The sequence below is a fragment of the Fistularia commersonii genome, chromosome 3 (genome assembly GCF_037954325.1).
Source record: "Fistularia commersonii isolate RoL2024-O1a breed Wild chromosome 3, RoL_Fcom_v1.0, whole genome shotgun sequence".
Taxonomy (NCBI): Eukaryota; Metazoa; Chordata; class Actinopteri; order Syngnathiformes; family Fistulariidae; genus Fistularia; species Fistularia commersonii.
Window position 1 is genome coordinate 1,746,092 of NC_141286.1, and position 25,627 is coordinate 1,771,718.

The 25,627-nt window shown below is 40.0% G+C and overlaps 1 protein-coding gene across 9 annotated transcripts; it reads right to left on the reverse strand.

Annotated features, from left to right (window-relative positions):
• Nucleotides 1–1,092: 1,092 nt before the first annotated feature.
• akap1b (A kinase (PRKA) anchor protein 1b) lies at nucleotides 1,093–24,567 on the reverse strand. 9 transcript variants are annotated; one of them, XM_086141129.1, is made up of 12 exons: nucleotides 24,418–24,535; nucleotides 21,737–21,824; nucleotides 18,197–19,797; nucleotides 14,167–14,291; nucleotides 11,405–11,531; nucleotides 9,135–9,262; nucleotides 7,961–8,138; nucleotides 6,915–7,068; nucleotides 5,764–5,831; nucleotides 5,592–5,665; nucleotides 5,449–5,514; nucleotides 1,093–4,453 (listed from the first exon to the last, which is right to left on the reverse strand). In XM_086141129.1, the coding sequence occupies exons 3-12, from the start codon at nucleotides 19,770–19,772 to the stop codon at nucleotides 4,391–4,393; spliced, it is 2,559 nt and encodes an 852-aa protein (XP_085997255.1). In that variant the 5' UTR covers nucleotides 19,773–19,797; nucleotides 21,737–21,824; nucleotides 24,418–24,535; the 3' UTR covers nucleotides 1,093–4,390. The 9 variants fall into 9 exon arrangements, with proteins under 9 accessions (XP_085997255.1, XP_085997263.1, XP_085997241.1 ...); XM_086141137.1 differs by lacking the exon at nucleotides 24,418–24,535 and adding an exon at nucleotides 23,037–23,443; XM_086141115.1 differs by lacking the exon at nucleotides 24,418–24,535 and adding an exon at nucleotides 23,037–23,443 and having other exon boundaries at nucleotides 21,737–21,874.
• Between the last annotated feature and the right edge of the window lie 1,060 nt (nucleotides 24,568–25,627).

Genomic DNA, 25,627 nt, shown 5'->3' on the forward strand with positions numbered 1-25,627 from the left:
AATGACCTACTTTGTCAAGGCATCATATTCTGGGTCAAATTCTCTTTTTATTTATTTCCCATTCACATGTCATGTCCAAACTCTGCTTTCTTATTTCTTACACATCCTGCCTATTTTTGTTTATTTATATTACTCATTGCTATTATCACTTTTTTTGTCGTTTAATTCTGGTTGTGTATTTTTCACTCTTACTAGTCATTTATGTTGTCCATATTTTTTTTATAATCATTTATATTTATTTATTCATGGATGTCTTGCTTTCTTCTGTCTTTCTATTGGAATTATATTCATATTTATTTTACTTTTTAATTTTTCTGACATTACAACTGTTATGTTGCTGTGACAAAGGAATTTTCTCCTATGGGGATCAATAAAGTTGAGCTTATCTTAAACGCTCTTAACTTTATTTTGAAAAAATTTTTTTTTTAATTGTAATATTTGTAACTTACTTTTCCTTGTCGCGTTAAAGAGCACTTGAAAGAAGAGCAGCAGTGCAGCGTTACGGGTTTTAATGGGTTGCAACCTAGAAAAAACTGGCATGGAAATTCATTTTAGCAAGTAAAGAACTCCACAAAGTGTCTAGTGACTCATTCTTGTCCAAATTTTTGGGGCAACTGCAGTTGATTTCTTATATAACGGTCTTATTCTAATGATAATAAGTCTTTCAAAACATAATATAGTTTAAATCAAATTATAAACTCAGATTTAGACTTGAGGTTTTAGATATCATGTGATATAGTTTTTGGGGATTACTGAGTGTTTTTCCTATTTTTGTTAAAATATTCAGTTTTTTTTTTGCTTTGTTTTTTTTGCCAATTTTGTCTTTTCACTTTTCCCCAAAACACTTCCAGATTTTTTTTTCTTTAGATCTTCACATCATTCTATTTTATAAACATAAGTTCTTCTTTCCTTTTTTGGGGTAATTCTGTGACGCTTTAGTTATTTCATATGATAGTAAAAATTAATAGATTCCCAATGTTCTGGAAACATGGAGGGAAATTTACGAGGGGAAAAAAATAAAATCACAGGCTTCACAATTTCTAAAATGATTCAATAAATCTTCAGTTATGGAAACATGACAAAAATCAAGACAACTGTCAGTTTCTTTTATTATTTTCCCTAACAGATCTGTACAATCAAGAAATCAAACTTAAGATGGGCCTAGCAAAAACTGATCTGTACATGTTAAATGCTTCTGGACACAATAGTTAACACGCATTTAAATAATCCAATGATGATTTGTCTATCAATGCAAACCAAAGGGGAACAAAAAAAAAAAAAATGACCACAGTTCAAGAACAGGAACATGAATGACGAGAGGGATGAACCAGAACAAACCAAACAGAAGAAATAATGTTCCCTTTAAATTCCATCTTTCTCTCCAGTGTTATAGAAAAGTACAGTCAAATATCTTATTTACAGAGGCATGGACAAAACTCTGAACAGATATTTCAAAGTGTAGTGAGGGTTTGTGGATTTTTGTCTTGGGGGGCAGGACGTACACAGTATTTTTCATCCAGATTTGTGGAATAAAAATAACAAAAAAAAAACCTGGAGTCGACAGAGCGACAGTTTATGAATTTAAGTTTTCACACAAGCCGGCGACAGACAATATGGCTACTGCTTCGATTCCAGCACCGGCACACGTGCACCACCGAGATCTTAAGTTTGTCATCCTTCTATTTTCATTACGTCTGAATGATATTGAGCATCGGTTGCCCTCAGGCACATTAATTAATCCACTACTACCTGAAGACCCATTCCTGAGATACTTTATTCAAGGATTTGAGCAGTTAGCCTTCTGCAGTGTCATGAATATTGGAAAATAGTCACGCCTCGTTCCTTACAAGCATCAGAGCTGAAGCCCCCTTTCCCTCCTTCTATCCCGTAACTTGTCAAAATAAAGCTGCCTTATTGCTAGAGTATCAGTGATTTGATTACATTGAAAAGTCCCTCAATAGAAATAAAAATATGGCATTATTTGAAAGCAGCTTTCCAAGGCTGAAATGGTCGTAGAGGAAGTGCAAACACAGTGAAGGTGTGACCTCATGAAACTGGTTTTTCCCAGCTCATCGCGGCCCTGTTCTTTGAATGTGGGTGTTTTTTTTTTAAACAAAATTGTCTTTTGAAAAAGGCGGCCGTGTGTGAATTTGATCCGATCGAGCGTCTCGCCATCTCTCTTTGCTTCATTGTCATTTGTGATCTTTGACACGTAACCAAATTAGTCGTTTTCATGCAACTGAATTATCCATCAAGACAGAAAGCTAAAATGATCCTGTGAAACGTTTTCAACTATCGTGGCCAGTGCCTTTACAGGAATGACATTGCTTTTCTTTTTAAAAATGAGTTTTCCTTTCGGAATCGGTGTTTAGACCGCTAGGTGCAGAGAGACCTTAAAGAAACGTGATCACGTTTGGGAGTTATTCACCTGTTCTTTGTCCCTACAGAATGATTTGTTCACCTCTCTGTGTGGAGTTAACCGCTAATATTTCCCCTCTTGCTAGCCACTGTAGCATCAACAGATACCATAGGACTTGTTATCTTATCTAGCATTCAAATACATATTACAGTAATTCAGAAAAAGTCCAATGTACATAAACTGATTTGTTAATCATGTCCGGCCACATTTCACAATAACCATTTTCACAAGTACAAGTACAGACTGAACCTCTTTTCTTGTGGCCGAGCGCTCGTTGCAGTGGTTTGACCGTGAAATGATTTAAAACGCAAACCTTGGCCAGAGAATGTAACTGGCAGGGCATCACAATACAATGTGTTTGCAATAAAAAGGCCAAAATGATGGAAAAAGAGCATGATATTGATTCGCCCAAAATGTAATTTCCTTTTCTTTTTTTTTTTTTAAGCCCGAATGAAAGAAAGAAATAAATGCTTATTTACTTAATGGAATATAGATTAAATGTCTATTTTATCCTTTAAAAAAGGAGAGTAGTGTTGTGTTACTGAAACGTGTATTTATATACATCACTAAGGCAATCTGGCAATGGGCTAGCAGTGGTGGGGGTTTAATTTAGAAAAGCACACAGAGAAGGGAATTTTTCTTCTGGTCATTCTATCCGGATCACAGCAGACAAAATTACTCCAAAAATGATGGAACCCTTCGGTTTTGAGTTTTTTGTTTTTTTTTTGCTAGTCGAAATCAGTCGTACATTTGCAGAAGACGCTACTGAGACTGCATTTCCATACTAGCTGACCCCTTTCGTCTAGAACACACATGCATTGTGTTTCTGCCAGAGAAGGGCAATGCTCCATAATAACTTTTGTTCAGTGTTCCTTTATCAAGTCAGTTTTTAGTGGTTTCTTGGGAGAAAGATGAGCAGCGCGCCATCATTGCATGAAAATGTCCTACTCCTGTTAAAAAGAACCACGTTGAAGTTGACTACCAGCTCAGAAATTCAGGCTTTCTGTGGAATTACCCAATTATTCAACACCCACAGGTCTTACGGTAATCTGATATTACATGTGAAACATTACCATTTTATCATTATTTACGTCAGCGGAGAAGGCTAAATTCAGACTTTGAGTGTCAGTTTCCTGTCTGTTTCAGACGGAGAACCATTTTTCAATGCGTTTGTGTCTGATTTAAAAATGCAGAGAGACTTCAACGGCTCTTTGTCTTTTAAAATAGATTTGGAGGTGCTCGGGCACAACCAAGGAAGGGTCAAAGATGCCTCATCTGGAAGCTCATCACAGAGCTGCATGTTGTTGGAAGGTAAACATTATCACCAAGAGGAGAAAAGTCCGGTCAAGCAGCCGGCGGTGGTGCTGCAGCAATGGCCCAGGACATCCATTATCTCAAGTTCCAACGGTCGAGGCTTGATCCCGGGGCAACGTGCCGATCAGAACCCCCCGATATCTGCTAAAAGCTGCTTAGAAATAAACTGACTGGATCAAAGACTGATGAAACAGCTGAGTGCCAATGAAACGGTTAACATAGTATGGCGTTTGTCTTTCCTTAAAGGCAAGACCATCCAGTGAGTGAGCAAAGGCCCAGAGCAGAGGGAAAGAAAAAAATATTGCTCGAACCTTTATTTCATTACAATATAGATTTTTTTTTTTTTAATTTACAGGTACCTCTTCCTCTTGGTCTTTCAGTTAGTTCTCTTGGACAAGAACAATGGATTGGGGGGGGGGGGGGCTTATTCTGAAGCAGTGCTGTCGTCTCAAGATTATGCCTGCAAACTTTCTAGAATTACATTTGAAAGGAATGGAGGAGAAAGAGGACAAAGAAAAAAATATCCCAGAAGAATCTTGGTATATCCAGTGGTGTGTCAGGTGGGGCCTCAGGGCCAAGCTGACCTGGGGCCCAAACAGCTGATCATAAGAGAATAAACGGTGCAGGGGGGGGGGGGGTTGGGAGATCTGGGCCTGCTCAGAATCCATCCACCCAGACGCCCAGGCCCCGCTCTGCCAACGTGCGGTTGATGGAAATCACCTGCACAGAAAGACAAACTGTCAAATGACTCCAGCGTCATGATAATGGAAGATCTAGTCAATTAGGAAGAAGGGGAAAGGCTGGAAATCAAGACCACAGATGTACAGCGATCCCTCGCTATAACGCGCTTTACTTTTCACGGTTTCGCTACTTCACGGATTTGCATGGTGCATTGTGTTCTGCATTCTGATTGACTAAAAAGTTACTCCGCTTCTTCTCTACCTGTGTGTCAATAACGTTGCAGTTTAATATGTACACGTACGTAAAACGGCTTGCCAAATTTACATGGCGTACGTGCAAATTCTCTTGCGATTTCGAGTTTCTCTAAAACCCATCATGTTGACAAAACGCTCTGGAGCGACAAAAGGGCCCAAAAGGCAGCGGAAGATGCTATCTATCGCAGATAAAGTTAAACTTCTGGACATGCTAAGGGAAGGTAAAAGCTATGCGGCTGTAGGTCGGCATTACGGAATTAACTAATCTTCCGTTCATTCCATAAAGAAGGAAGAAAAAAACATAAGGGCGACAGCAGCGATGTAAAATTAGTATTTAATTAATTGAGTATTTAATTGTATAATATTTGTAAAAAGAATAAAGGTTTCTACATCACGGATTTTGCCTATCACGGGTTCTTTTCGGAATGTATACTGTACCCCTATTTATGTTTTATTTTATCCACCCCGTTACTCAATTCACCATCTATGACTGGCGAAAACATCATGTACAACTGACGCGTCGGGCTGGACTCATTTCCACATCGAAATTGTTGGCAAAAAAAAAAACAATTACAATATAGGAATAAATAGAAGAATTAAGAACAATCCATAGAAACCAGAGGGTCAGGAAATAATGCTAACTGGAAAGTTATTTTAAGGTGATTTTATTTCCAGTTCTATTTCTACAGTGTATCTATGGTTAAGTTTGATATCAACTGAGCTCATTTCCAATCATTATAAGCCTATTTTAGCATAACGTGTTTAGTCAGTGCATCTCACCTCCTCTCCCACCATGTTCCACAGGTGAACCAGTGGAAGGCCAGTGTTGTTGTCGTAGTTTGAGACCTTCAGAGCCAGAAAACAGCCGGTTACAAACAAGTTATTTTTCCCATTTTGAATTTCTCAAAGGACCGAGGTCCTACTTGTGCAAGAAGTGGGACCCCTCTGGTCATCTCTTCCAGTGCTGATGTGGCCTCTGCTGAGAAACGATCTTCTCCTGAAGAACAATACGAGCAACGTCACAAAAATGGCAGACTTTTTGTCAAGGATTAACACTTAACCGAGTGCAGATAGCGCTCAGATGCAAAAGTGTACCTGGAAGGGGGGCGATGTTGTCAAGCAAAACTTCTGCGCCTTGAAATGGTAACGTTACAAAGTCAGACCTAGAGGGGGGAGAAGATAAGACGTGACCATTAACGGTTCATTTTAGGGCAAAATAATGGTTAATGTAGTGACTTATAAGTAGCCTTTGTAAAAATAAATATGTTTCACATAACATAACACGCATGTATTTTAGTTCTGTGCCGCCTCAGTCATTAGAATGACAGTATTTAGGGCAGTATTACAGTAAACCGAGGCTAAAGGTTAAGCGGTGCAGATAGCTAGCTTGCAGCAGATTGAGTGGGGGCTGGGAATGACAGTTTGGCTCATCACGCTGACAGTAGCAGTATCTCTGAGCGGCGAGAGGTCAGACGATTCAGGGAGTAAGTCTCTGGTCTGATACAAGACTGGGATATTACTGTGGATTGGAAGCATTAACTAATGGTGTGTGTGTGTGTGTGTGTGTGCTTAGCTCTGATTATGTGATTTACCTCAAACAAAACAGTGAAATGAAGCATGGCAATGCTTTTGCAGAGAGTGACAAAGGTAGATCTGAATTGACCTCAAGCTTGTTTGTTTGATCCAAACAGTGCTTTTCAACCACATCGGTAAAAGACATTCATTCTTGATTCAGAAAAAAAGTAAATCAAATATCGTCGGTGCATGATGAAGCTGACACGGAATATCCTTATGACAGCCTCTACGATAATATAATCATGTCAAAACCAAAATTTGGATGTTCGTATCATTGAAAAGACACGTTGTTCCCATTATAGAATACTACCTTCATTGATCCCATCTGAGGTGCTTTGGTAAGAGTGACATAGTTTAAGTGATAAGATCAGTTGTCTTGGAACCAGTGCTGCTGAGCGAGACGCTGTACCAACTTAGTGGCTGCCCACTTATACCGCTTTTTCAAATTATAGGCAAAATGCAGGGAACAATTTCCCGCAAGGGAATATTAGAGCATTGAAATAATCTGTCGGCACCATTTTCTTCAGGGTTCAACCACCATTTTTTCTGCAGTTGTATTTATTTGTCGTGTTACACACTTATCGGTATTATTTATCAACCATTTCCACACAGCCGTGTGTTGTTAATGGAGAATATCATCATATTATTATAAAATTATTCTGAGAGCGCACCTTATTTGCCGTAAAGAGTCGATCTTGACACGGTCGTAGCCACCATAGTCGACATATCTGATCTCCACTTCATTGGTTTCTTTGTAGAAGGTGATGACCTGAGCCCTCCACCAGGCTCCTTCCACCGCTGGAGCCGCACAGATGACACCCACTACTTTGCAAACAAAGGAAGAACGACTGTCAAACACACAGGGGTTGAAAACCAGTATCATACTTCCATCAATACCGTGATAAAAAAAACATTTTACTATATTCTACATGAAGAATATCTAAGAAAGTATCTGAAGAAATAGTCTGAAACATGTTAAAAGTAATGTGTGGCAGATCTACCGCAAACATTTTGACCTTCTTTGATCAGAACATTGACTGAAAATGTACACACTTTAGTCTGAAAAGATAGAAAACAGTTCAATTTTAAAGTTAAATTTGTAGTGCGAGCTGCGGTTCTCCTCTATATGTTAATAGAACGTCATTTTTAAATGCACATCTCTCCCAGTTAAAGAACATTTAAAGGGCGGTGGAGGAAACAAGCGGTTTAAAGGTAGAGCGCTTCCACACACCTGAAACTGATGGGCTGTCAGGAGTGTCATTTTTGCCACAGCATTACAAATATTGTGTTCAAATCCAAACCAACATATAGTGGGAACCTATAAACATTTGCGATTTAACAGTGCACTTTCCTACATTTCTGTCGGTTTATCCTTTGCTTCTCATGAATCCTGACAGTATTGATATTTTTCAGTCTGGCTGGATTTTGGGAGTCAAACTATTAACTTTTCTGGTCGATCGTGTTAAAAGAGACAATAATTGTCTCAGTAAGCTCAGTAAAGTCAGTGGATATGTCGATATGTACGTCAACATAACACAGCACATAAATACATGGCGTTAAATACATCCACACAGACAAATACCCCCTAAACAACCAAAATAAGACAACATCTTCCATATAGATATTGACTTCTATGGCGTTTATAAAGCGCATCAATGCCAGGGACAACTCTGAACTGTTTACACTGATTTTCTTGAATTTATTTAAGGAGGAGAACCTTCAGCAGGTGTGGGGAGGCTAGGGGTCCCCGCCTGGTTGTAGCAGAGAAACATCTGCTGGTCGAGGCTCCGCAGGGCGTGATAGGTGGGATGGGTGTGCTGTTGGACGAAGACGTGTCCCGCTGACACGATGTTCACTACGATCACTTCTACTGTCACACCACTGGGCAGCAGAAGCTGGGAAGACAGAAGAAGAGGAGAAAAGCTATTCCTCTACCGAAAAAAAAAAAAACGCAATGAGACATCAACGTCCAAAAACATCGTGCCTGACCGTGCCGAGAGGCAAAACAAATTTTTCCCACAGATGAGGCTCCTAAATTCAAAATATGTGTTGTTTTGGAGGAATTTACTACATTTAAGATGACTCTTTGTGAAGTTTTCAAGTAAATTTACAGCAAAATAGGTCCGACGAAGGACACTTTTTTATTAAAGTCAGAAATTGTGACTGTAACTCTTTTGTGCTTTCGAAAGAGCCCTGTTTTGTAGGCTTGGAAAACATAATATAAAAGTGAAAGTAGTAAGACTCATCTCCAAGGCCTTGTTCAAAGCATTTAAAACTCGTCTGCTGGAGTCACAAGACATGGTAGCATCTTGCATTAAGCTGCATTTACATCTGTGTCAGCGGTTTCAGAATGAAAATAGTTCTTATTATTCATATTTTCGAAACCTCATATATTCGAATGTTACAGTTTCAGCATTGTAGTCTGTTTTTAAGGTAGCAATCATTCTTAATAATGTTTAAAACATTCCCCAGTCACCAGAAAATGTATTTTTATTTCCTTACCATCGGGTATCTAATTCAACCGAAACATTAGCAAGATGATTAAAAAAAAACCTCTTGACAGACTAGAAGACTACAAATTTGATTTAGGGAGTTATGCTCTGTTTACTTATGAATGAATATGTACTTCACAATACACTTAAAGATTAGCAAAAGCAACTGTCCCAGGGCAAATATCATCAACCCTGCTTCGAGAACATTACAAATGATCATCACCTTTGAAAACAAGCGATGAAAGCTCTGAATATGAAACCAAAGAATGCACGCGGATTAGCTGGTAACGGTTACTGAGCGGTGAAGTAACTCCAACAGGCAATGGAGCGAATATACAAAAACAAATCCTGAATTTGGCGCGGTGTATCAGCCCTTGTGAAAACCCTCTCCATCCTTACCCAGGAGGTCATGGGGAGTGATGGAAGCGTGAGTGGAGGTTGTGGAGGTGAGTAGAGATTAGTCAAGTCCAGATCGTTGAACTTCTTCCCAATCATAGAAAGGGCTTTGTCAACCTGCTGCTGTGAACCTGAAGAGAGATGGAACAAAAGTCAAGCTTGCTAATACTTAAAAACAACACTGACACTCAAGTTCATAACATCCTTTTGCTTGCTATTTTATCTGGATTCCTATTTACCACAAACACATAAAAAAAAAAAATCCAGATTAATATTGTATAAATAAATCATATGGACATTTTTTCCTTCATTCATTTGTAACTAGCAATCAGATAGAGGATGATAACCTCTTGAATTGATCGCAATTTATCTTCAAATAAAAAGCTGGTAATTTCGATATTGATGCCACTTATATGCTAATCGTTAGCACATGGCAAGAGCTCCGACCGTTAAGGTTTTGTTGATTTTAAATTGGGCTTGCTTTTGGGAATTACTGAAATCAATCACATTTTGATCGATGTTTAGATTGGGATTATTTGATGTGATTTCTCATTGATCTGAGAACATTAGAATTATACTGAACTCAAACAAGGACTCAGCTTTACAGCGACTTCTCCGTCGCCAGGAGTAGAAATGGGTTCATGATTTCGGTCATTGAAATATATAAGGTTGATCAACTTACACAACAGATTTGGTCAACGGAAAGCTTTTTGTCCAACATCACTGACCGACAGATCATTTTGACAAAGTAAATTCTCCCTCAATGACAGGCTCATTTAATAACCTTTGGCAATTTTCCCCCACCTAATGCTGTTTTTTACGTAAAATGGACAGAATGAACTTTAGAGGTGCGTTAATAATCTAAAGGGTATGTCAAAAGGCAAAATATTTGGGGCTGACACCGACAGGACATATTTTAAGCTGCTGTTTCGTGGTGCTCCCACGGGTAATTCAATATACTGACCGTTCACTACAACACACTGCGCATCAGAGATAAGCACAACTTTAGAGGGTGCAAACTGGATAACAAAACCTGGTTTGTGGGGACGACCTTGCCTAACAGAAGGAGGGTTCCTACAGGACTTTGATGGAAAGTGCTTCATAAATGTTTTTATTATTATTATTAATATCATTATTAAACAAATATTTTGTCACCATGACTTTGTTTTCTTGCAGGTTTTGAGAAAAACTCATATCTGACATGTAAGTGCATGAAATCATCAGCTCCCATTTTTAAGTCCAAATGTTGAAAGTGCTTCATAAATGTTTTAATTATCATTATTAATATTATTACTACAATAATATTTTGTCACCATGACTTTGTTTTCTTGCAGGTTTTGAGAAAAACTCATATCTGACATGTAAGTGCATGAAATCATCAGCTCCCATTTTTAAGTCCAAATGTTGAAAGTGCTTCATAAATGTTTTAATTATCATTATTAATATTATTACTACAATAATATTTTGTCACCATGACTTTGTTTTCTTGCAGGTTTTGAGAAAAACTCATATCTGACATGTAAGTGCATGAAATCATCAGCTCCCATTTTTAAGTCCAAATGTTGAAAGTGCTTCATAAATGTTTTAATTATCATTATTAATATTATTACTACAATAATATTTTGTCACCATGACTTTGTTTTATTGCAAGTTTAAAGAAAAATTCATATCTGAAATGTAAGTGCATGACATCATCAGCTCCCATTTTTAAGTCCAAATGTTGAAAGTGCTTCATAAATGTTTTAATTATCATTATTAATATTATTGCTACAATAATATTTTGTCACCATGACTTTGTTTTATTGCAAGTTTAAAGAAAAATTCATATCTGAAATGTAAGTGCATGACATCATCAGCTCCCATTTTTAAGTCCAAATGTTTACCATCATTTAACTTCCAACTGAATTGCAACATGTCAACATATCATCTTTCTGATGAGAAATGGATGTGTTTGCAACAGGCTGATCTCTGGTGCGCGGCTGGTAATAATTGTTTAGGGGATGAAATTAGCTCATCGATTCACATTTTAACGCGGCTGAATTTGAAGTCACGTTTCAAGTCATCCATGAGCTAATTTCATCACAGGATAACGCTGAGTCACAAATACAACTGATCAACAATCTGTACTTTGTATCAGCAAATTCTTCCACGGCCTTTTTCACGCTGAAATATCAACAATGATGCAAAAAAACGAAATGAGACTGTTTTGTTTCCTTGTGAATGTTACCCAAACCCTGAAGGAATCATGGGAAGTGCACGCCCTGCTGACTCACCCTCTATGTGGCAGATCTGGAACTCCTGCGTGTACGGCAGGGTTGAGATGTAGATCTTTGCACCAGAGTTCTGCTTCAAGAAACTCACATATCTTCCTTGCTTTCCAATTAAACGCCCTACAAAATGCTGGAGGAAGACAAAATGCCAAAGTGTTGGTGATTAAAATCCTACACAATTTCATAACCTCGTAACATTTTAAAGGGCAAAACTTTCCACAAATGGAGACACTGTTCAGATCAAATGACCATTTCTCTTAGAATTTCTACTTCTCTGTGTTAACGTTTGGATCAAAGAAACATTTTAAATGTGGATTTTGAACTTTATTTTCAGAGCTGTAAAACAAATCTGTGGACATTCAGGAAAAAAAAAAAAAAATTGGAAAATATTTTTGGCTTGTGAAAATGTTGTATTTATCCCAGCGAATGGTAGTGTGTTTACACTTTTTTAAATTATTATTGTTGAAAGTAGCAATATTCAGAAAGTCGCTTAGAGTCTTCGTGACACGGACGGCACAATATTAGTTTCTGTTTTGTCAGACTTACTATTTATAATATCCACATAGATATCAAGATGTACTTCTATTTGGATGAGGTATCTTAGCATGATGATATTTTCCCTTTTTGTCGAGCCCATGAAGAACACTCCTTCAACGACCTGTCTTCACATAACACCATTTCTACTTTTAACATTTGAGAATAAGCAGTATAAATATATTTAATGAATCTTACTAAAACTACATTAAATGTAGAAACTTTGTCAAAGCACTTGTTCAGTTTTCTTTGCATATTAATGCATATATAATGGAACCTTGATTAACCGGTTTCTCAGCTTACAAGTTTTCCGAGATACGAGCCACTGCTCAGTGGATTTCTTTGCTTTTTGATACGAGCCGCGATCTGAGTCCCGAGCGGGACGACCGTTTAACAGACGTGGTCGCCGCCGTCTGTGCAGTGGCGTTTAAAATAAATCGGACACGTTGCCCACCAAGAGGTAGCCCAGCGAAAATCATGGAAAAAACATGAGCGAGATGGAGAACTTGCTGGTGAGATACTGTGAGAAGGCACACACTTTATACGGGGATTTGGTGCAGAAGAAAGTGTCATCGGAAGAGTCATTCAAAACCAGTCTGGGATGGTTTGATCATTTAAAAAAAAAAAAAAAATGGCACTCACAGCATTGCTCAATTAAGTCTGGGGATAAAATGTAGCATAGTGTGCAAGTTATATTTAGCAATACATTAAAGTATTAAGTGTATAGCAAGAAAGTCAAGTGATGAGGCAAGAAATGGAAAAAGTCTCCCGACCTCCTCCTCCTCTGTCCAAACCTCAAGTTCGTAAGAATTGTTCTTCTCCGTCTTCCTCTAGACCTCCAATTCCAGCATCCTTCTACCAATATATTCTCTCCATCTTCCATCCATGACCCGACCATCTCAGTCTGGCTTCTCTGGCCTCCTCACAAAAAACATCTAGCATGTGCTGTCCCACTGACGGACTCAATACACTTAATAAAACCAGTTACCAGGATTTTCTTAAGTATATTTTTCATATTTAAAATCATGTAACAAAGACGGGGGGCTGGAAAAGATTAACAGTGTTTCAATACATTTCAATGGGGAAACTTAATTTAATATACGAGCAAATTGAGCTGCGAGGTCGGTCATGGAGCAAATTAAACACGAAAGTCAAGGTTCCACTGTACTCTGATTTCTCTTCAGATAATGGAAGGGATATTTCAAATATCTAATACAGTCAAACGCAGTCAGAGCTGACAAATAGCTTCTGCTGGGTTTTTTACCCTTGGACTCGCCCTTTGAACTAAGACTGTCAGATAGTGAATAATTAACTGTGACACCACTTGAAAAGGAAATACTTCACTTGGCATTTTGCATCAACTGCATAACGCTGTGTTTTCATTGTTAATTAGCTTTCTGTTCATGCTAATGGATTTTTGTATTAGTATAACTGACTGCAGCATAGAGCCATTATGACCAAGCATTTGCACTTGTACAGCCTCATTAGTTTGAAAGGTGATATGAAAATGATGAATTTCAATTAATGTTCAAACATAAATAATGGCGCCAAATGACTGAGGGTAGCTTTCTTCAAGTAGAGGAACCAGGAACTTTCAGGAACTGTTCCCGCACTCTTTATAAACTTATGACTTAAAATGAATGAATAAAATGAATTCATCCATTTAAAAATAATTATTGAGCCTATTACCTTGTCATGTAATCATATTTTTCCTTGTTCTACTGGCACCATGTGGTATGTTTGACTACCACCAGAAGGTGGTGTTACCTCAGATAAAGCTGTTTAGCTACTTTTGGGGGGAAAAAAAAAAAAAAGGATAGGATGTTACGAGTAACGCAATTTTTTGGTTCTATATCCTGCGTTCACTATGATAAAGTGTGTGGTTGATAACTTGAAATTAAGTAGTATATTTGCTTCAAATACATTGGAGTACCTTTCTCTCGATAAAACTACATCACTACATTTTAACGGGGCTCTCTAACCAGACTGCTGTACAAAATCAAATCAATGGCTTCACGCGTTTTTAAAGGTTCATCTGCTAAATCTTTGCTGCACCTCACTTTACTTTCACAAGTTCACCAATATCACTAGATATCTTTATTCTTAAATTACGCAAAACTACGACTACATCGTGACACGAGCTCAGTGGCAATTAATGCTGAAACGCTTTCGATTCAAACAACGTAGATGTTGTTGTACACCGGCATTTCCTTCGACTTATCTTGACTCACCTTTGGCACCTCGATCTCCCAGATGATGAGTTCAGAGCTGGACGACGGTGCGTCACCGCCATGACTTTCCCCTGCACCCATCGTGCAGCCACTGTCCACCGAGTCCATGCTGTTGACATCAGAACCTGCAGACCAGGACAAACATGATACTAATCTTAAAAATTTGGCCATTAAAAAAGAAATGTTATCCAAGCACCGGGACTTTTATTAATCTATACTTTGAAAATGCTAATTTATTCATAACTGTTCATTTCAAATTTTGCATCTCAATTATATTTTTCGTTTTCATGTAAGCACATTGAAAAGGCTTTATTGGACTCGAACATTTGATTAAAAGTCAAACAGAAGAAAGTCAAGCCCTCAATCAAACAAGGATACAGTAAAAGAAAATGAAAACGTGTGTTTAATCTCAATTAGGTAAAATGCTTTTTTTTTTATGAGCATCTTTAATCAACGTAACAAGTTATTGCTAAAATTAATCAATTGTAAATAAAAAAAAATAAATGTTAGGATTTCTGAAAATAATGTCATAACCCTTAATAAGGGGTTAAATAAAAGAGAGCCAACAGCCATGTTACTGCCGCCTAAAGCTGAATGAAGAAAATAAAAGGTTAATAATAAATAAAAGTTTAATATCAGGTTATATCAGGTAAATGTGTCCAACTGTGGTCATTTATCAGTCAAAATGGAAAGTGACCTTGCCTATATAAAACATGCATATGCAGCTTTAACCAGTGGACCATAATTCCACACTAAATGCCTGCAAATAGGGTGTGTGTGTGTGTGTGTGTGTAGACTATGGTTATAAAATATTCTGAATATCCAGTCAACCCGCAAGACCACTGGGGACTTGTCCATGAATGATTTGCACGATGAAATAAAAACATTTTTGAAAAGAGTTTAAGGGAGAGAAAGGCATGAAAAATTATTTAAAGCCACATGTATCTTGATTTTTCAGATTAGCCAGCAATGTGTCTTGTTTTTTAATTGCAACATTTGCCTCACATGAAGACGGACAATAATGTTATAATGTTAGGAGTCAGTTATGAGTTTATAATAGAAGCATATTTTATCTGCAAAGATAAAGAGGGTTATGAATCCCATCATATACAACAAGCCTTTAAAATGCATCAAGGTAAAAGATATTTGACACCCACTCAGTGGACAAAGTTTCAGTTGGGATGATTTTTTTCCTTCTTTGCTGTTTGGGCCGAATATAACGAAAGCCAAGCCAAAATTTGAGTATAAAGGGATGCAAAACAAGAGTTACAAAGAACGTTTTCTTATTATTTACACTCTAGCTTTACATGCCCTTACAATGTTTCTCATCAGGCTTTCCCATTTAACTCACAATTTGTTTGAAAACCAATTAAAATGACGTGTCTACATATCCACAAATACATATTACTAATCAATTGAAAGCACTTTGTCATATATACATAGAAAAATGTTTCATGTTAACTTACTACAGTACCCTGCTTTATTATGCAGAGCATGTTGAATCTCACAGGAGACCAAGTGAAAACAGATATTGGCAATGCATGGGTCAATGCTGCATGAGAGACTGCAGGAATAAACGAAAGACCTTCACGCATATTTTCTGTTCTTTTACAAAAACAAAGAATTTGTTTAAAGATAAAAAAAAACAGGCCAAAAATCACAAAATAAAGAGGTGCCACTCAACACATTGCTAGTTTATTCACCTGAAGTGAAAGCCATCGATTCATATGTTGCCACTAACAACAGCCTGCGCTGGTAAGTTTAATTACAAACTGACATATCTGATGGCATGATCTGGTTTCCCACTCTATTCTTGAAACTGTTTTTCAGAACATGACCATCTGCTACAATCGGACATGTCATACATTGTTACCCGCCGCACCATGCACTGGAGAACTGGCCTTTTACGGTTAACCTTGTATTTTGTACATTTGTCTTCTTCCCAGAGTGGTGTGAATTAAATGATGTGTAGTCGATGGTGATGATAATAATAATCTTGCATTACTTTATCTACTTTATTCAGATTTTATTCTTCATTGTGCATTGGTTACCAAGAACATATTTACATTACTTTTTATGACGTTATTTAATCCCATGGTTATCAAACTGGGCTCTGGGGACCCCCACAACCCTTAGCTTGCAGGTCCACAGATGAATTTTCAATCCATTTTTAAGTTTACTATGGGGACCACTGCGCCTTCTGAAGACCAATAGTTAAACCCTAAGTCCCCACTCCAGATCACAGGGTGGTGGTAATGCATCCAAAAGCTGATTGCTAACTTCCAATAAAATTAAAAGACAATAACACCAGTGGCAGGCCCCCTTAACTTCACTGGAGTGTTTGTTTAGATCTGCAACACTAACAAAGCAGCACCCTGCCTTCGTCTGTGATTGACATATTGCCTAAACCGGACAACCACTCTCTCAGGAGTCACTGTGCACCAAACCTTGTGCTGATAAAATGGATGCATATTTAAGTATGTCCACTTCAAGTGGTGCGAAGCCCATACTAGCAAAACGGTGGACATGTGATGAGGAACCTGGAGTTTGGTTTCATCAAGAAGAAGCATTTAAGACCAAAATGTGCCACGTGTCTTCAGGTGCAAGCGAAGGAGCTCATGAAGCCAAAGCAGCGTCTAACAAAGCATTCCCGGTGATATTTAAACAGATTTATGTGAAAAGACTTTGACTGAGCCTGATATGAATATCCAATAGTGGAATTTACCATTGGACTTGTGATGTTCAGTTTTAGTCCAATAAATTCAATTAGCAATATGTTTATTGTGTTAAAGTTGGACCGCTCAAGCGGCTAACTGGTTTACTGTTCATTTTCTGAAAGCTGCAAGATTTGTAACATGAAAATTATAAAACCGTGTTTAGAATCAAAATGTCTAGTAATTAGAGTAGAAATGCTAATTTATCAGTATTTCATTTGGTTTGGATTATTTTTGTGAAACAGAAGTATTTTGGATGAAAAGTTTGAAACATAATACCGGTGAGAGTTAATAGTACAAATAGAAGGAAATGTGTTGTGAGGGAATCCTTGGAAAAAAGTCCCGAGATCGTGAGGGGTTCTTTTTAGAACCCTACTTTAAATCAGTTCAGCTTTTTCGTTGCATTTGACTGGTTTCAAAGTTGATAAAAAACAAAAAACAAAACTGACACATGAATAGCTAATTTAGCCATGTTAAATTCTATTAATTTTGCGATAAAACTTCCAGCGGGTGCCGTTTCAGGGTGTTCCTCTTCTCTGTGGTGTGTCTGCATCACTTGCATATTAGCAATTTTCCCTTGAAATCAGCTCGCTAAAAACTGCATCAATGAGCCTACATTTTTCACTATGTCCATGTATCAGTGCTTCGATGCAGCGTCATTACAAATAATGTTGTCATTCACTTATTTTTTTTTGTTTCGTTTCAGGGGTCAGACAGTGGAGCAAGTGTGAAATGTTGAGTGAAACGGGACCCTTTTAAGACTACCAGTCAACCGCGGTGAACTCCATGTTACCTGCGCTGCTGAAACCAGAAAATGCTTCATCTCACAGCACACAAGAACATGCAAATCTGATTGGCTGGTAGCCTCAGCTGGCTAAAAGCAGAGAAGCGCTACCTCTCAATGTCGGCCATTGAAGACAGCGTGACGACAGACATGCATGCGCATCATTTCGAACCGGTTTGCATTCACTCACAAGACAGAAGCAGAGGAGGGAGGCATTATTTTGCAGGACATGCTCCCGCAACCCTCCATTTTTCATGACTGAAAATTGGCAATCATTTCAAGGACGCTTGGGAACCCTGACAATGTAGTCCTTGCTTCTTGTGTGTAACAGCAGTCGTGGTGTGATGTTAAGAGTTGGAAATATTAACTACTCGGGTTGTTCATGCTTGGGTTTTTGGTGTTGTGTGGAAAACAGGTTATGGATCAGTCTGTTTATAGAAAATGCAGACCCTGCTGTGTAGTCACAGAACTGTATTATCTGTGTGTCCTAGAACAATTCATGGTCAACAGTACTCAGTAACTTGTGTCTCACCTCCAGACTGGTCCGTCTCCACCTCACACGTCCCGAGAGCGCCGTTCCTCAGAGCATCGAGCCTCTTTACGTCACACACCGCATCCGCCGAGTCTTCTTCCGTCGAGTGTAAAACCGCCGGGCCTCGACCCGTCTCGTTCAGAGACGGGGTCTGCGTTGTTTCTTTTGCTGACAAGTCTGTAACTTGGAACAGATCTAGTTTGTTGTCAAACACACTGTGTTGGAGTTCCTCACTGCTGATTCCGTCCTCAGAGTGGCACGTGCTACACGCGGAGTCTTCAGCCCGGCTAGCTGCTTCCGCGCCTTTCAGTTTCACGCTTAGCTGAGGGACACTCTGTGCAGCTGGTTGTGACACATCTGGCCAATGATCTGTCTGTGCGTTACCGGTCTGACGGACCCTGTGGCCGACCTCAGACTCCCAGACCGAGACCGCCGAGCATCCGTTGGGCATCCCTTGCTCTTCCCTCGCCGCTCCCTTTGCCTCTACGACCTCACAGTCTGTCTGAGAGGGACCGCTGAAGAGATGGTGGTGCTGCTGGGAGGCTGTGATTCCCTCCTGTTGGGATTGTAGCCTGCTGCTAGGCAGCAGCATGTTGCTACTGCAGCTGGGTTGGCTTTTGTCTGTGACCGGGCAGCTGGTCACACTAAGGACCTCCTGGGTGGCTGCCGAGATGACCTCAGTTATGAGTCCTGCTGCGAGAAGCTCCAGGTCCTGCTCCGCTGCGTGGTCACCGTGTTCCTGGATGTTATCTGACGTCAGGGATGAGGCGGTGCAGTTTTTTACTGTGATCGGGGCTGTAGAGTTTGGGACCGTGCAGGTTGGCGTGCTGGTCAGAGGGTGAAACTCTTGCAATAAAGTGGGTGTCTCTAGAGAGTCGCCCTCTGATAGGGTCGCTCTCTGTTCTTTGGATGGAGTGACTGCGAAACCATCGTTTTGTGAACCAACACTGCTGTGTTGCTTTGCGACCTCCCCCTCGGGCTCCGGCCTCTCTGCATCAGAATGGCATTCTGCTATGGGAGGGGAGCGAGCCACTTTGGTAGTCAGGCGGGGCGAAATTTCCTCTTCTACAACAGTGTCTGAAGTAGATGTAAGACCTCTCGTTAGATGTCTTTCCGCCTCCGGGTCCAAGGGAGATGCCAGACTCTTCTCCAGGACTTTGTTGGCGTCTTTGACATTGGGGTACAGAGTGGATGCCACAGGTTTGTAGACTTCATGTTGTAATCCACCACATTGACGGGCCGTTTCTTCTAAGCTCCGTTCGATCGAAGTCGGTATTTCAGTGTCACGGACGTGCATCCGTGAGCTCTTCTCCACTGCCGCGTTCTCACCGCTGACCTTCGGAGGCCTATATTTGAGATGCTCGGTGTCATTTGTACAGGATAACGTGCCCTTCTCGACCAAACCGTTGCTATCCTCAGATGGAGAGGTTCTTAGGGCCTCATTATTTGGCGCCCCATCTGGGCTGTCAAGGCTGATGAGGCGCTCTTTCTTCCGTGAGATGTACCACCACCACCCAATCAGCGCAAGAACTCCGGGCAGTGTGTAGGGCACAACCGCACGAAACTTCAGTGGCATTTCCTCAGGACACTAGAAGCTACACCTAAAAAAATGAGATAAACAGTTTTATTCTAAAAGGTTCACATCAAATACAACATTCATGTGGATGATTAATGGAGTCTCTTGAAATTTCTTATCTCTAATAAAGCCATTAAAATGGATAATAGGTATATAGACTCACGGCAAAAATTGTTACGTTACTGTTTATATCTTCAATGACATTCAAAAAGCGGTTAAGGGTTATAACTGGTCCAATTTCAGACCATCATACTGAAAGTATTTACAATCAAAACAAATTGTTATCATATTTACTAGGCTTTTGGACAATCTGCTAAAATATTAAAGCGCAATAAATGACAGGCATTGTTGAGTCTGGTATGCAGTGTATTTTGTTACTTAGCAACCCAATATCAATGGCAGCTACCATCGATTTCTAAATTGATTGGTGGCATCAAGTGTCTTAAGATTGATATCACACTCCATATTCAACCAAATATTAATCTCTACACAACATTGCGACCCATGTGGGTACATTCTGGGAATGTAGAAACGACAAACTGATCAGATATTTTACTTGACAACTATTGATGAGTTACATAGGCGTACATGGCAACAAATTTTGGTTCGATAGATATGGCTGTCAACAGCCATTTAACAGCCGCTCTGCTGTTTAGAGGAGTTGAAATGTAATAATGACTTGAAAAATTACTGCATGCAGTAACTGCTATTTAATGAAGTCATTTTGACAAAGCGTAGTTTTATAAACATTTAATATCTGTTAAGAGCGCGGCGTAATTTTGTGTTATGATCATAGAAAGCAGTCATTTGTGGTGCGCTTTGAGAGACATTTTGACAAAATGCAAAACTAACCTATGAGCACAGGGGCAGCACTTTCAGATATAACCAACAAACATGCAGAGAATATTTCATTCATGAATCATGGCTACTTCATTGGTTCCAGTGCACATGGACGGAACGAACTTTGCATAACTGATACTAAAAAAAATGCCCGGATGAAAATCGGAGCCTGTGACTTGCTTGGGATCATCCAAATAAGAGAGGGTGATTCATCGCTCTGATAATGCTGAAACAAGTCAAGCAAAAGAATTCAGAGATGCCAATCAAACCATTTTCTTCTGGGTTCCAACTAGAGATGAAGCTTAAACACAAAATGCTTTCGTATTCCCTGAATAGGCCAATGTCCCGCTGGAAAATATTGAAGCCCCGTATTTACCTATACAGGAGAAAATCAAACATCAAAACAAGTGGAATTTCAGAAGTTTTACTGATGTGCACCTAAATGGGTTATCAGACACCACAACAGCCATCTCAAAGTTTTTGTGCGACAAGGTTCCGCCCTTGCTGTGTTAAAAAAAGGCCACGAGCACATGCCTTTCCTTAACAGAGTTGGGCAGGACTCCCTCCACCAGGAGGAATGCATCACATGGGAGACACGGCTCAGCCCATCCTGCCAGCCGCAGCTTTCATTTCAATGAAAACTTCATCATCGTAAATGCCAAGCAGAAGCAGAAAGGTTGACAAGTCCATAGCACTTTTATGGAGATGTTGCACCGCTATTGTTATTATCTTCTAAAGCAGATGCTGTTGGCTTCATCTCCACTGTTCTTTAATGGGTCAATATAACAATATGGTGAACATGATTGTGTGACAAATACAACTAGCAAAGCAGAATGATAATGGTGGCTGAACAGACATTTTTAGTGTATCCTGCACATACATATAATAAGCATTATGACAACATTGCATTGTCTGACTGGCTTTAGCTGCAATTACAGCGGCAGTGGTAATGTCAGTGTCATAAAGGTCAATTTACCCCAACTCCCCCCTCGGGGATAAATACATTTTACTCAAATTCTCATTTATAAAGTAGCTTTCTTAGACCCCATGATGTTGGGAAAAAAAACAACAAAAAAAAAAACAAAACACAGTGTATATTCAAATGTTGGCGCAAAATCAATTACATTTTCCCTCCTGTAGAAGAAGTCATTCCTGGAGGGTTTGTAGGCCTTAAACTGTAGAGCAAGCCACCTGCACAGTCAGTCACAGGTCCTGAAAAAGGTCCATTTAAGTGGAAGGAAACATACAAACACATACAGGCCCTGCATTCCAATGACATAAAATATAGTTAGTGGGTGAAACAGCCATGCAACTGCGTTATTTCCTCATCATTGTCAATTTCTCTCTTCCATGAAGGGGATCAAAAACACATTTTAATCAAAAGGTACTTCATTAAGAGTTAATTCCGACCATACATTTATGGCTGTTGCTCCTCGTACATGAGATCGGCCCCCGAGGACAGCAAAAATGAGTTGTATTAACTCAGTCTGAAGTTTCGCTCGAGCAACAAACACCGCAGGGGACCGCAATATCAACTGTCACATATCAAATTTCATGATCTAGACACTGTACGAAAAAAAAACTGAAACACAGGGATGAGACCTTAACTATATGCTTGGGAAATGGTGGCCCACACTACAATCACCTTGAACAAGGTTACAATCAAAGCTTGCTGGCTGCCGTTCAAGACGTCAAACAAAACTAGAGCTGTCCTTGCTTGACAGCCCGCTGGTCAGAGTTTTTGTTGACCTCAATGTGGAGATTCGGCGTTTGACCTTGATAGCTCAGATAGGAGTGGTCATGCTGTACTTACATGTTACAAACCATCCAACATACTGAGCGTGGGGCCACTTAAGCAGCTTATTCAATGGAACCAGAGCAACCTCAGTTAACGTTCATAATGACCACAGACACAGGATCCCATGATACTGACTTGACATACTGTCAGCTGAATTCTAACTATTACTGTCTGACTTACGTCTTGTAAATGTTGGCATTAGACCGCGCAATGCTGAGCAGCGCACATACGTGACCGAGTTCATAGGAAAACGTCTTTAATAATAGTCTTTGGATGTGACAGACCGAAACGTTTTAAGCATTTTTTTGACGCGACAGTTGTGCTTGGGGACAGTCGGGAATATCGACTTGCGATATATTTGAACATACATATCAGCCGCTCCTTGGTTTATCCTTTTTTTCATTAAATTTGTCTTGGCTAATTATATTTGGCAACCACGCTGTCCATTGCTGCATGAGGACAGGGGGGGGGACGTACCTGGGCAACAACGCTACTATATCTGTTTACACAAATTGCATTCATGTAATCACTCAATTTGGGTTAGGTTAACGAGGGATTAAACGCAACAGAGGGACTTATTTTGGCGTTTCCAATATCATGTAATGATAAGTTGCATTTTGACTTACCGAGCTGTCAAGGATAAACGGGGTTCCTGCTGCCAAACGAAACCATGGACTTAGCTAATGCCACAACGCTTCTCTTTGACCCGACGTTAACAACCGGGCTTCCCTAATATCGCCCCTGCCGTGGGAACGTGTAAATAACCCTCCACGAAGCACGACGGAGCTCAAAACGACCCACGAAGCGAGTCTTGTGCGAGACTTCCATCGCAACATCCACGGGCTAACGCAATTAGCAAGCTAACGAGTTAGCATCAAACACCACAACACGAAACTGTGACTCATGTCGGTAGCGGTTGGAGCAAACCGACGAGCTAGCGAGGGAAAAAACGGGGGAAAACGTGCTCCTGGACACATGGTTACAAGCCCTTTCTTGAAGATAATTTAGTGCGAACAAAGTTAAGACTAACAAACGATCGAGACAGCAAACCGTGGTGTGCTTGTGCCCAATGCTGGAGATGGAAAAAAAAGGGTGCCATCGGGGGTTAAAGACGCAGGTGTCATTTCCAGGCGATTGTGGCGTAACGTTAACCTTGTCTTGAATAAAGTCCGGTCCGGGAGCGAGCAAACGCTAACGTTTCACTATCAGAAGCCCAAGCATGGCTTTAAGGAGGCCCAATTCCATTATTTCACTGTCATTAGCCGGCTATCCTGCATGTTCACCATCACGCTTCACGCCGATACGAATTGAGATGTAAAAAGTTATCACTTATCTACCCTCCACGCTACATTAATGTTATATCCCGAGGAGGTTGACCGTGAGTAGGCTTTACGGTTATATCACGAGCTTCGGGTCTTAGGCCACTTTAACGCAACGACACAAGGACAATCCATAACGACACTTGACAATACGCTGCAAAATGCACCGGGGGATTTTTTAACCACGTCTGTGCACAGGAAGCTAAAGAACCCCTGTGCCCGGCATGGGCCTCAGTCCTTCACGCTAACTTATTAGCCGGCCCGATGAAAGGAAGAGCAAAATGTACTTTTCCTTCTGTAAACCAATTAGCAGTACTGAGCATTTAATAAATCTCCCACTGGATTTCACATACGTATGAAGCCAAGTGTGTAGACATTTCGGTCTTCTGTCTGGTAAATCAAGGACAGTGAGAGGGGGATACTGAGTTTGGGATTGGAGGGAGAAATACAGGCTAACGTTAACGTTTTTCAATGACATGATATCTCTGCACGTAGTCTGTGAAAGGTCCACTATACTGATATTAAATCAATAAATGGCAATGGCTAACGGAGGGGTTCCACACGGTGACTGTTACAATTTGGTGAGTGAATTTGAACTGAGACACGCCGATACGTGCAAGTAGCTACCGGCTAACCATCTTTCTTCCACTGCTATCTAAATACGCTTTGGACTCTTCAATTCACTTACAGTATTTTAGTGTCCTTGGAACCGCCACGATGAAAGTAAAATGGTCGTAGTATTAGTGTGTTGAGTTTTAAAAGTGCCCCTGTGGAAAGTCAGTCTCTCCTCTCCACGTGTTGACCGACTAGCACCCCCTTTCAAAAACACATACTAAACAGCTGGTCAAATCCCGCGATACACACGCGTGGATTCAGTCAAAGTGCTGTAATCTCGCGTTAACTGAAGATGCAGCAATGGCCCCCCTAGCATCCAGCTACAAGTACACAACGTTCATTCACTTCAGGCTGCTTGAGTTTGCACTTTATCTTATCTCCTCTTTTCATGTTATATTACATTTCTGCATTTGTGTGTGCCACCGTGTGTTTACACACAAATATGCACATATATACACATGCACATACATACACTCATAGGATGGCCTGAAAAGTTAACACTTGACAGCCAGCTTGAGAGCATATTTATAAGCTATTGCTTATTCACTATATTTATTTTGATATACTATTTCCTTAATATCCAACATCAAACCAAATGCATGATTTTGTAACGGTGCATTTTATCAGTTCTGATCTTTTTCTTCTTCTCCTTTCGGCTTTTCCCTTCAGAGGTCGTCACAGTGAATCCACCTTCTCACACCAACTACCTTCATATCCTCTCTCACTACGTCCATCAATCTTGTCTTCTTCTAGACCTCCAATTCCAGCATCCGTCGACCAGTATATTCACTACCCCTCCTCTGTCTGTGACCCAATCATCTCTGACCTTCTTTCCAAAACATCTAACATGTGCCGTCCCTCTGATGGACTCAGTCCTGGTCCTATCCATCCTGGTCCCTCCCAAAGAGAACATCTTCATCTCTGTGACCTCCAGCTCTGCCTCCTGTCTTTTCATCATCGTTACTGTTTCTCAGCCATACGGGATTGCTGGTCTCACCGCTGTCTTGTACACCTTTCCTTTCAATCTGGCTGATAGTCTTCTGTTGCATAGTACCCTGACACTTTCCCATAACTTCATTGTATGGCTCATCAACTTTATCCAGATGTAGTTGCCATAATTCTGCACATCCCCCTTATTCTTAAAAATGGGCATCATCACATTTCTTCTCCATTCCTCAGGCATCTTCTCACTCTCTAAGATCTTGTAGAATAATCTAGTCAGAAAATTCCATACCTCTGCAGGTATATCATCGGGACCAACTGCCTTTCCACCCTTCATTCTC